The following is a 12339-nucleotide window of genomic DNA, read 5'->3' as shown; positions in this document are numbered from 1 at the left end:
TGTCTGTACTGTTAGCGGAGCGATCTCTGGCATCTCAAAAATGGCTCATCTCAGTCAGTTTTTACAGATACTTGGCTAAAGATTGGTGTGTTAGTAGCTGAGACAGATCTCTAACACATATTAGCCCTAACTGTTTACATAAGATTTGTGTTTAAAATTATGCCATTAACTATTACAATTAATTCTGTCTATTTGCTAGCAAAACATCTCATGAACAATTAAAACAGATTAAAATGAACATTTTAAAATGTAATGACTGGATTAACTTCTAAAACTGATTAACTTTAGAACTCAACCCCCTTCAAGATGGCCACTACAGCTAATGGGCCTTAGCCTACACAAAATAGCTATACCACTGATAATTTTACATTTGTTGAGCTAAGATTTGGTTTGATTGTAGCTGACAGTTATTCACAATACATACTCCAAGTGCTAACAAACCATGAAATATTACACAAGGTGCACAGTGTTATTTTCAAGGTTTGACCAAAATGGCTATACTACTGTTGTTTCTTATCATGTGGCATCAAAGGCAGTGGGTGATGTGCATTCCTTTAAACAATGCTGGACCTTTATGTTTGATTTCTGGAAGCCTGAGATTGAGCATCTTTGTGCTTGATTTTCCAACTCAGTAGCAGCATTGCCTTTTAGTGTCAGCCCCTCTCCTCAGCAGGACAGCAGTAGACCTTGCAAAAAGTGCTTAGTAATTGCTCAAAGTACACAAAAAAGTCTGAGGTCTTCACCCGGCCTTCAGACTCCCAAGATACTAATCTGATGGACTCTGTGGGAGTAAGCCAAATGTAAAAAGACCTTGACCTCCTAACTCACTGGGCCATATAGCTTAAATGTCGGTAACAGATGCTCCAGAACATCCCCATAAGGATTTTACTTGTGCCCTTACTGGTCCAAGCTTTTTTGACCGCTTAAAGTAGAACTTAGTCAAATGTATGCTGGTGGTCATCATTCCATGGCCAATCTGTGAGCATGACAGGAAGAACTGAACTGAACTGGACCAGCACAGTATGTCAAGTTTGCCAGATTCAGAAAATATGTAATGTGGAAAAATCATATTATAACCTAAATGTTAATATGAAAGGGAATATGTCTTAAATAAATCAAGTATTTATTTCAATGTGTAGAATCAAAATTAAACAAAAAGATAAAGGCTATGCAATATCCAGTCAAGTATAAAAAGCTCATAGTTTGACTTTAACAAAAATGTCATGTCAGAAAAGTTATTGTCTACAGAGAACATAAAAAAAAATGAGCAGAAAACCATGTTTATTAAAATAAACTCATACTATAGTAGACAGATATTTGAGGTTCTGAGTATAATATAATGGTAAAGAAAATGGTCAAAAAGCAGTGACTTTTTATAGTTTTACTGATATATCTCTGCAACAGATGCTGTATCACACACATGAGTCAACAACATTTCAGTGGAAGAAAAATAAGCTGCCTGGCTATAACTGTAATTTATATATTTTTTTTAATGTCTGCGCAATTAGGTTAAAAAAATGCCTTTAAGAAGTAGCTATTTATAACCAGAAACTGCTCAACAGACACTATGAAAGCTCTAAAGAGCCAACGTGTTAATTTCTTTTCTACGTCTTCACTTATCACGAGTGCTTCAAACATACTTCATTATTACCTGCTGCCATGAAAGGCCGGCTATGATATAATTGCATATGTGGGTGTGTATCTGTGTTTATTTGTCTGTCTGTTAGCAAAATATATCCTAAACTACTGGACAAATTTTAATAAGATTTAAGATTTTCTGAAGTTAGTCATTGGATGTACAACTACAGCTGATCAAATTTTGTAGTCAACCTGATTCAAGGTGGGCACCAAAGCTAAACAACCTTAACAAACACAAAAGGAGCCATTACTAAATCAATTTTACACATACTAAGCTAAAGATTGGTGTGTTAGCAGCTGGGATTTATTCCCATTTAGGAATCTGAGCACTAAAGTATCACACAGGATTTTTTTTTTAATTTTGGCTGTAACTGTTGGGAGTCAATATCTCAAGAACCACTGAATAGATTTTAATTAAGCTATCAGAAAGTATTCATTGGTTGTATGTCAACAAATAATTAATTTTGGGTGTCAAGCTGATTCAAGACCTTGGTTAACAGACCTACTACCACATGAAATGGCTATAACAGGGATTTTCACAGATATTGAGCTAAAAATTGGTGTGACAATAGATTCATCAGCATCTTAAACCCTGAACAATGACAAATCATGAGATCTTTATTTAAAATTGTGGCATGCAATGTGGCAAGCAGTATGGCGCCTTTTAGGGAATACCATCTCATTTTAAATATTTAGGAGTTTATGATATTTACCAGATGGGATAAACATTTCTGCCCGTTGCTTAGGTATAGAAATTGCTAAAGTTCATGGTTTCAAATTCAGAATTAAAAGCCAGGGACATGTCCTCCCAATGGTCACTTTGAAACTCAGGAAATAAGCTGTGGAGGTATCATCTGGGGTCATTTCCAACCTAATAAGCCTATTATAACCGCAGACTGGAAAATTATGCAGAGGTAATATAAAATTATCACAGAATTAATTGAAGTTTCAGTTACTATAATTGGTGTAATTGACCAGAGTTCTGCGAGTCTCACATGTGACTGATGCAGCTGAGGACTCACAGCATTCTGAAGACATTTAAATGTTTCATTTCAATAATCAGGATGGATACTTAGAGCCAGTAATGTGTCAAAATAACTTTCTATGATCCACAATTTGGAGTCCCTTATTATAAAAATCTATGTAAGTCACTAAACCTCAATTAAAAAGTAAGATAGTTTCAACATTACAAACTTTTTACAGCATTTATAGATTGCATTGGCTCAAGCCATTTCCCCACTTGCTCATTTATAAATGGCTTCAAAAAGCAGTAACTCATTGTTGGAGTTACGAATGGATATCATCCACCACCAAAAGGCAAAGGCAACAATGTTTTTGCCCATGTCTGTGTGTCTATGTGTTTGTTTGTCTGTATCATTAGCAAAATATCTCATGAATCATTGAACAGACTTTATTTAAACCCTCAGAAAGTGATCATTGGATGAACACGTACAGCTGATTAAGTCAACCCCATTCAAGCTGCCTGCCACAGCTAAGCAACCTCAGCAAACAAATATGGCTATACCTCAGCCATTTTTACAGATATTAAGCTAAAAATTGGTGTGGTAATAGTTGAATGTCATCCTCAATACCTAGTTCAAGCACTAACAAATCATGTAAGATCTTGCAATATCAAATGATATTTAATATAACATTTTCTATAAGGTTTTACCAACAAGACACTTCACATGGGATCTTTTTAAAGCATGCTAACCCTTTAATTCATGTAAGAAATTATTCAAAAGAACCTGACTTATGTTTCTGAGGACAACAGTCTAAGCCTGGAGACATTAAGATACTGCCAAAAGCTTCCAAAAAATAGCAAAAAAACTGTGATTACTGTTTGAGTTAGATCATGGTGTGTATAAGTGCCTCTGAGAGTGCACTCTTGTGTAAGAAAAAGGGTGTTAACAAGATAAGAAGGTGAAAAAAGCATTTACTTTGCATCACTGAGTGCACATGAGAGAGAGGGGGGCATTTTTTATCAGTGCTGACTTTTTTGTATACTTGTGACATGTTAAAATATTTCCAAACAAGTGGGGACATTGCTCTTGAGAGCTAGTATTTTGGTAGATGTGCAACTTGTTTTTTTGTTTTGTTTTTCTTGTGGGTTTTGATGACCCGCGGTGAACTTGACAGTGCTGTGGTAAGAAGTGAGGCACAGTGGGATGCAACTCATAACCTCCAGGTCGTGTTGGCCAACTTGCAGGACAGGTGGGTTCAGTAGGCTTAATGGAACATACTGCAGTGTTACTGCTAAGTTATAAATAACTTACAGAACCAGTGAATGGAATCAGCTAGGCAAGTGATTCTCAAACGTTTCATGTCGTGCACCACTAAATTTCTGGTAAAAAAAAAAAGTTAACTTGTTTTTGTGATATTTTATCTCCAAATTGCTGCTTTGGACTACGGAACATATAACTACAAACTGCTCCATGAGGCCCTGATTATTCAAAAATAAAGAAATATAACCAAATGTACAATCACTTTTCGAACTATAGTAATGGAGTCTAATCTTTGCACAGAAACCCAGGAAATACAAATTTATAAATGCACATTATCACAGTATGTAATGACTGCAATGAGTGTATTATCACTGTATTTTTTAAAATAACACCAATACAGTTAAATTTGTGAAAAAAAAGAACAAAATTTGGTTTTAGAAGAATTATTACAAGCTGATGATATTTTATCACAGTATTTGGGGCTTAGTGTTTTCATGTTCACTTAAAAGTTCAAAATGCTAGCTAAAAGTAGTAAAAGACAAGCTAAAAACTAAAAGCAGCAAAAGACTAGCTAAAAGCTAAGAGTAGTAAAACCCTAGTTCTGCCTACAACTGTTTTAGGGCAAAAAAAAAAAAAATCTGAGGTGTCACACAGCCCAACTATCATGGCACTGCGGACCACTCTAGGGGTCGTGCCCCACAGTTTGAGAACCACTGGCTTAGGCTATGATTACTAAACCATTTTCCTCCTTCTTTATCCCTCTCTCTATCACTTTTCCATAAAACACCATCTGATTGGGCATTTTAATCACGCTATGTTTTCCGAGTGTGCTGTAGGTACACCACATGCCTCGGGCCAAGAGGATACAAACATTCTAAGTGACTGCTGATGCTGAATGGACTTAAGAGGCAATTTGAGACTAAAACAAAAAAGGTAGAAAGTCAGAAAATCAAGTGAAGTGTAAATAAAAACACTATCGCCTCCAACCGGTTTGTGCAGTACAAATTCCCCTTTCATTATCGCGGCTAAGAGACATGAATGATGCCAAATAAATCTCCAACTGTTTTCCAACGTTTAGGGGCCGTATCAGAGAGAGAGAGAAAACAATAACTGCAAGCTTGTGAGCATTTACCCAAGAGAAAACAAAAGGCTAACCACATATAAAAGAGTGAGGGAAAGAGAGAGAGACAACGATGGTGAGAAAAGTAGAGAGAAGGCAAGACAATTGGAGGCAAGAAGCGTAATTAAAAGGAGTTAGAGGGAGAGCTGGGTGTCAAGAAGAGGAAAAAAAACACACAACACAACTGCCAAGAAAAAGAAAACAAGTCTTAAAAAGTCACATTAGAAAGCGCTCATTATAAACTATATTCACAAAATGTACATATAGAGTTCTGTTTACCATTAATAACCACAATGTGGATATTGTTTGTGTGTGTGTGCATTTAGATTATTATGCCTGTAGACATACTTATCTTACCTTGATAATGTGCACTGAAACCTCGGTAACGGTGGTTGCTATCAGACACAAAATGCAGCCGGAGCCAGTTCTTGTTGCTAACGATTGGAGAGGGGACGTTACTGCCTGACAACCTAAAAGAGAGAAAGAAAGAATCTGTTTAAGACATGGAAAACATGCATACACATCTTTACATTGGCTTTAAAATAAGATTTACTCATTTTAACCTGCACTATAATACAAAGGATAAGCATTAAAGACTGAACTATACACAGGTGTGCTTTGCTGTGCCAGCAAATAGTACGAACACATATAAAACCATTTAATTACTCTATAAAGCCTGTAGAACAAGGTGGTCTCAAAGTAACTGCAGTTACCTGCTATTCCAACAACATAAAGTAAAATAATAAGGTTTAATTACTTTTACTTGGTTTTGTTTTATTTTTCACATCTGTCTTGTGCCTCCCAGTCATATATATATACACATATGTGTTTGTGTGGTGGGGAAAAAAGGTATTTTTTAGTGAATTTGTGGTCTTTTTTGCACCTATTAACCCAACAGTATTCTGACTGCACTGGCTAAACCAGTCTTTTACTACCACTTTGTTGGAGTAATTTTGGATTTTGCTGCATCCTTAAGGGTTTCTTACTTATTCTTAACAAAGTAGAAGTTTGTATTTCTTATTCATTGTTCAATCCAAGATAACCCCCTGGTGGTTAGGGAATTGTAACTCTGTAACTCTCATCTAAAACTCAACTCTTTTGTTAATTTCAGTTCAGAAGCAGCGGTGATTAGCTAGTGTTGAATTAGTCCATACTACTTCATCTTTAATGACTGTACTGTTTGATTTTAATGCAAATATATGTGAATATATTTTACTTAACTTGTACTAGTCCTAGGTGAACATACTAACTACTTACTGCGCAAAACCTTGAGACACAACCCGGCAACAATCCAAGAAAAAAAGTCAACACGTAAATGAACCAACAGCACATGAAGTATAAACAGAACCAGGACTAAAAGAAAAGCCAAAGCTGCTACCAGCTGTTCAACCCAGCCACCTCAACAAACACACAGCCGCGTCGGGAAAACCAATGAGAAGCAGACAAGCTCCAAACAGTCGCTGCACAAAAACTAGAAGCCAGACCCTCAAAACGCCTGAACCACAAGTGGCAGAAGACTCGGACAAGTGACCCCAACACATGTGAATCTCCACAGGCTCCATAGAAAACATGATAACATGATTGATCACATATTTCTGAGAGATCGGCTGTGAAGCATCCTGCCTGGGTAAGGAGAGTATAAAGTAAGCATATAAGTAAAGTATATAGTAAGGTAAGGTAAGGTATAAAGTAGCATGACAAGTTTTAAAATATACGTTTTTTTTGTTCTGCCCTTTTCCTGTTGTTACTTTCCATGTATCTTTTCATGTGGGCGTCCCCGCTTTCACACTGTATTATTCATGTTTACAGCACTACTTTCATTCCCTGCAAAGCCGTCATTACCCAGAGCACATTGTATGCATATTCAATTTGCTCCAATATTAAAACAAAAAAAAAAACATCAATCTGTACAGAGAGCTCATGAATGTGACATTTAAATATTTAACGGTGTGCTCAGAAAGCACTTAACAACTACAAGCTACAAGATGAAGGTATAATCAGAAATATTTCACTTGCAATAATAGAAAAAAGTCAAAAGAAGCTTAGAACCAAAAAGGTCAATCAGAACCCCCACAACTGGCTGATGACCTTCTTCTAATGGTCTTAGTTTTGACAAGTTTTTTAAATTTAGTTTTTCTTATATATTATTGCTACTATTGTCCTTCTTGTGAATATTAAATGACTAGCGGTCCTTGAAAGAATGCAGATCACCCACAGTGGATGATAATGAAACAAAGCAACCTTACTAACTTCTAATTTAGAAAATTAAAGCCTAAAATGGGGCTTGTTTCAGCAAAGCTAATACTTCCATGAAAACATCAGCAGAGGAGCTACCAGATGTCCCACAAATCGTCCCCATGTGGACAATATTTTATGCTTTATTAAACCATCCATCTACGCTGATGGCTTCCATCTCTGACTCTTAAGTGTTTAACCATGATATCTGCTATAAAAGCACTTCAGTGAAGCCCTGAGGTATAGATCATCAACGCTGCGTTGAATTATTTTAGCGACATGGTATGTACTATTCCGTGAACTGTCGGTGAAACTAGATCCCGTTTCATGTTGTAGTTGGGCTTGAGTTTGTAGATCAGTTTTTCTAATTTTACTTGCTGAACCAAACACCCCCATTGTCACCATTTCTGATTTGTGATCAGACGCCAATTTGTTTCAGATGGTAAATTGTTAGCGCGAGCCGCATAAGCGTGTTTAAAAGAGAATGCTTGAATGCAAAAGATATTTCAAAGAGCATTGTTGAACCTAAATCAGGCAAAAACATTTTTTAAAGGAGTTGTAAACCAGCAATCATTGCTGTCTTTTTACATGTAATGTCGGATTGCAACATTACCTTCCTAATGTTATTACTCTCGACTGATAATTTTGAGCTTCAATGATAGGTGAACTTGCAAAAACTGAATACAAAGATGAAAAGAGCCCAAACATGTATCTGTGTGTGTGAGTCTTTGGGAGAAAGAAGATCAAGTGGAGAGTTGCCAGAAGGAGCAAGAGAACATAATTGATTAAATACACAAGACCAAAAGAGCATCTCTCCCTCTCTCCATTTCCCTGTCTACCATCCTGCCATCCATCGTCTTTCCTACAGCAAAAATACAAACCAGCTATTTCACAGAGAGCAGGGGGGAGAGGGAGAGGGGAAATAAAGAAGCATGGGGTCTGAAGGGGGAGAGGCAGCGATCAATGAAGCTTAGACATTGAGACACTGAGGGAGAGAGCAGTGGAGGTTGGGAGCGGCGAGAGAAAGAGGCAGAGGCTGACAGAGGTACATCACTTTATCTGCTGGCTTTTTAATTATTCATCGTAGTGTTTCAGTAGAATGAAAGCATAGAAAGCTGTGTTCGAGAGCTGATCAGAGTGTGGGTAATTTATAAATAAAACGTGTAAAAAAAAAGAAAGAAGAAATTAATTGAAAAAGTAATTTTCTGCCATGCTGAACACATGACAGTAAACATTTTATTGTAATCACATAAAGAGCTCAGATTTATTTCTTTTTGAAATTCTTGCAGTTAATTTAGAGTGACAGCGTGTGTTAAAATATATATCCTGTACTAAAACTTAACTTTAATGCACACATTTTATTTATTTATTTATTTTTTTTTTTAAGACTCAAAGTATTTTATCAGTGATTGGCCAATTGTATTTTTTTTTGTTAAACTCATAACTGGTGCACAAAAATGTTTTCCAGAAGAACTGTGAAATTTATTTTATCTAACACAAACTACGTGCACACATTTTTACATATCAAATTTTTTCTCTTTCAAACTATATATATGAGTATGAAGTTGACATTGCATCATACTCAGTTTTAGTGGAGGCCACATTGAATGATGCATTTGTTTACATCTCTTCTTTAAATTTACTCTAAAGACAGTGATCATGGTTTACAGTGTGTGGCAGGAGGTAGTACAGAAGGGTACTTAATTCAGTATTCTGTGTGTGTACAGTACCTATGTTGTTTATCTCGCTTAGTCTATGCAAACTTTATTGACATTGCAATTTTTTTTCCTAGTGAGTCTCTTTTTAATGTTCTTCTTTGTGTTTTCCCTCTGCAGCAGCTCTGACTCTTTTAATCAAGATTTTATCCAATTATTACAAAACATAACCAGGTCACCACAGTAACAGTCACAAACAAGAGGGAGCATTTGTTATAGAGTAAACCATACCTCATTTGCATGCAAGACAACGGGATGTAACTTGGGATCACTTTCTTTACACATCCAAACAGATCTCATGGGAGAACAAATAATAGCTATTGTCATTTTTTTTTTGCATTGTTATGCTTACAATAAAGATTAAGTAATTGTACAATGACTGGTACTTGATGTTTTGGTTTGTGATATTGCATACATAAAGTTTTACACAGCAGGTGTTTGTGCTTATTGATGTGACCAACAATGTCCGCATGAAGGGGTTGGAAAGACACTTTCTGGAGTGTCCAGAGACTGTGGATACCCATGCATGTTTCAAGCATGAACTCAGGGGAAAAATGCTGATTAGTTAATAAAGCTCCAAAATTACATATGAGGCTGGAGTGTGTGACTTTTTTTTTTGTTTCAGGAAAAAGTCAATATTGCAACTACAACTAGGTGTCACTCCTGTCACAACATTTGCAGCCCATCTTAAAGCTGCATTTTCCACAGGAGATTTATTTTGTATCTCTCTTCAAATGGCTGTAAGACCCACTTAACAATGGATGACAACCCTGCTACGCTTTTTTTTTACACAACCTATTAGAATGTGGCTGGATTGTGGCAAAAACCTCCTTCAGTGTGAAGACAATCACACTGTTGCGCTCTTAGTGCCAGGCAAATAGATTTTTTACTTGCCATTTTCTTTGTCCCTAAGGCATTCTCCTTTGCCCTCACCACATCTCCATATGTCTGCCCCAACACAATTCAGACCACGTCAGAATGCAGCAATAAGTACCATGTCTGCACTAGGTTGTTTCCATGACCTTGTCACAGTCAGGGTTATAGTTTAGGCATGGTGCCAGTGTGGCCAGTCCTGCTTCAAAGTCTTGACAACCAAGCCACACTGGTGTGTGGGGGCTCCATGCATGGATACGCTGCCATCACAATCCCCCAAGCTCAACTCGAGACCCCTATATGCTAATGCTATGTTGATAAACCACCACAAACCTGTTAAGGAATTTTTGTGCATACTCAAAACCATCAGGCACACAACACACTTTATCACTTGGAATGGGGAGCCCACTGTGTTCTTAATATAGGTCTGAAAACCTCATGGCCAAAGACCATCCATGTTGTGGTCATATTTTTTCACGTTGTACATTGGTCGTCAACCAGTTTAAAAGGTTTTTGAAAACTTTTGAAACGCTATTGTTATATTTTGTTTTTACAAATCACTTGTATTATATATTATAAAAAAGTCTTCTATTATATCACATGTTTTTTTATGTTCAACTAAGGGAGTTGTTGCTCATAAAGCAGGGGTGTCAAACTCCAGGCCTCGAGGGCCACTGCCGTGAAGGTTTTAGGCTTTTCTGCTCCAACACACCTGATTCAAATGGTTTAATTACCTCCTCACCAAATCATCAGGTTGTCCAGGAGCATGGCAACAAGTCATCCAGGTGTTTTAAAGCAAGAACACATCTAAAAGATGCAGGACAGCGACCCCAGAGGAATGGAGTTTGACACCTGTGTCATAAAGGATAGATGTACACTGGTACTGACACTTTTATAACTGGTAATAAACAATTGGGGAAATTCTTATTAAAGTGGTTAGAACTGACTTTTCATGTGCTCACGAACAGTTGCTGCATATGTGCTAGTGTGTGGCTGTTCATTACATAGCAGGGGAATGCCACTTAATCAGGCAATCTGTCTTAATAGTGTCCTCTAATTAAGACAGGTGGGAACTGACATACACATGCACCTTCGGAAAGAAGAAGAAATGGAAAAAATGCACTTCAACGTGGATGCACGTGCACACACGCGCACGGCAGGAGTGTTGGTCTGCATGTCGTCCTGGTAGTCATCATCAATCAGTATACAGAGACAGAGAAGTTCTTTTTGTCTGTGAGCGTGTCTTTGTGTGAGCAGTTGTTTGTGTATGTAGTGTATTTATGTATTGGTGTGTATTGTCTGTGTGTGGGTATGCGTTCCTGCTTGCATAAGCGTGCCTGCTGTGTCACTCTCCATCAATCTCAAGTGGGCAGAAAGTAATCAGTGTTCACAACAGGACCCTACTTCGTTTCTCCCTCCACTCCCCTTTATCTCTTCTAAATTTTTTCTCCTCCTCTTTGCTCGCCTGCTCATAGGTATGTCATTGTGAATAAGCCACAGGTTTTTAAAGTGGCTTGTTCACAACCGAGGGATGAAATAAAACAGAAGTGGATGACTGTGAACGACCCCCTCCCCAAAAAGAAAAAAAGAAAAAAAAAACCCTCTTGTAACATCAAGACCATTTTGTAACCAAGATTTAAACTTTTGAACCTTGTCAGTATCATTTGGTTTAGACCCTAGTCCCCTTATCTTTAAATAAAGAGAGTTTAATGTAAAGGTGATTTGAAAAGATCGTTTGATCAACATTATGATTTTTGGCTTTAGTGAAAAGTTACCTAACTGATCATCAGAAAAAGGCTCAACGTTGCTCTTAAAATGCACAACTTTGTTAAGTCTGCATGAGAGCAAATATCTAAAACTTTGCAGAAAGTCTTCACAGAGATGCAGTTACCTTGAGAGAAAGCTTGATTCTTATGTATTTTCCTAGATTACAATCACATAATAATCTATCTAATTAAGCTCCAAGCTATTCAATTATGACCAAAACACAAAAGTCCGGGTTCAAATGTATCCTGACATCTTAAGCAGATTTTACAATTAGGCATCTCAGTAACAAACAATAAATAAGTTTGCTCAAAAATGATGACTGATAGATGCTCAATCCAACTATTTGTGCATTTTTTAAAAGTGCACAATCAAATGGTTTTATGATTCAATGCATCAAGTTAAAGTTCTCTGCAAACGTGACCAAAAACCAGCATGACGAAACAAAACTTCTCTCATAAATCTAACTGAGACAGAATGACACTATTACATTCAGGTTGGTGACCAGTGTGGCAAATAAAACCGACACGGTATTTATATTAGTGAAACTAATTTGCTGTGGCTCGAACCAGCTCCATATTATAACCCCGGTGGGCCTCACCTTCAGGCCTGATTCGTCTGGTTTGGCCCAACAGCTCCTGGAAAAGGTTACATGCTGTGGGAGTGAGAGAGATTCATTTCACTACCTACTTACAGTGACCTGTGAAAACTGTGTCCCTACAGTGATGACATGAGGTCTCTGTAATTAATGTCCGACAGTGACTTCTAT

At 37.2% G+C, this 12339-nt stretch overlaps 1 protein-coding gene across 1 annotated transcript in view; it reads right to left on the bottom strand.

Moving 5' to 3' along the window:
• csmd3b (CUB and Sushi multiple domains 3b) overlaps positions 1–12339 on the bottom strand; it is a 355638-nt gene that overhangs the window by 149508 nt on the left and 193791 nt on the right. The window contains exon 6 of the mRNA XM_017423975.2: positions 5341–5453. Coding sequence (XP_017279464.1) covers positions 5341–5453 — 113 coding nt within the window. The remainder of the gene's footprint in view (positions 1–5340; positions 5454–12339) is intronic.

The sequence above is a fragment of the Kryptolebias marmoratus genome, linkage group LG5, assembly GCF_001649575.2.
Source record: "Kryptolebias marmoratus isolate JLee-2015 linkage group LG5, ASM164957v2, whole genome shotgun sequence".
Lineage (NCBI taxonomy): Eukaryota > Metazoa > Chordata > Actinopteri > Cyprinodontiformes > Rivulidae > Kryptolebias > Kryptolebias marmoratus.
The sequence above is the reverse complement of the archived record's forward strand: the minus strand, read 5'-3'. Positions and strand labels throughout refer to the sequence as shown.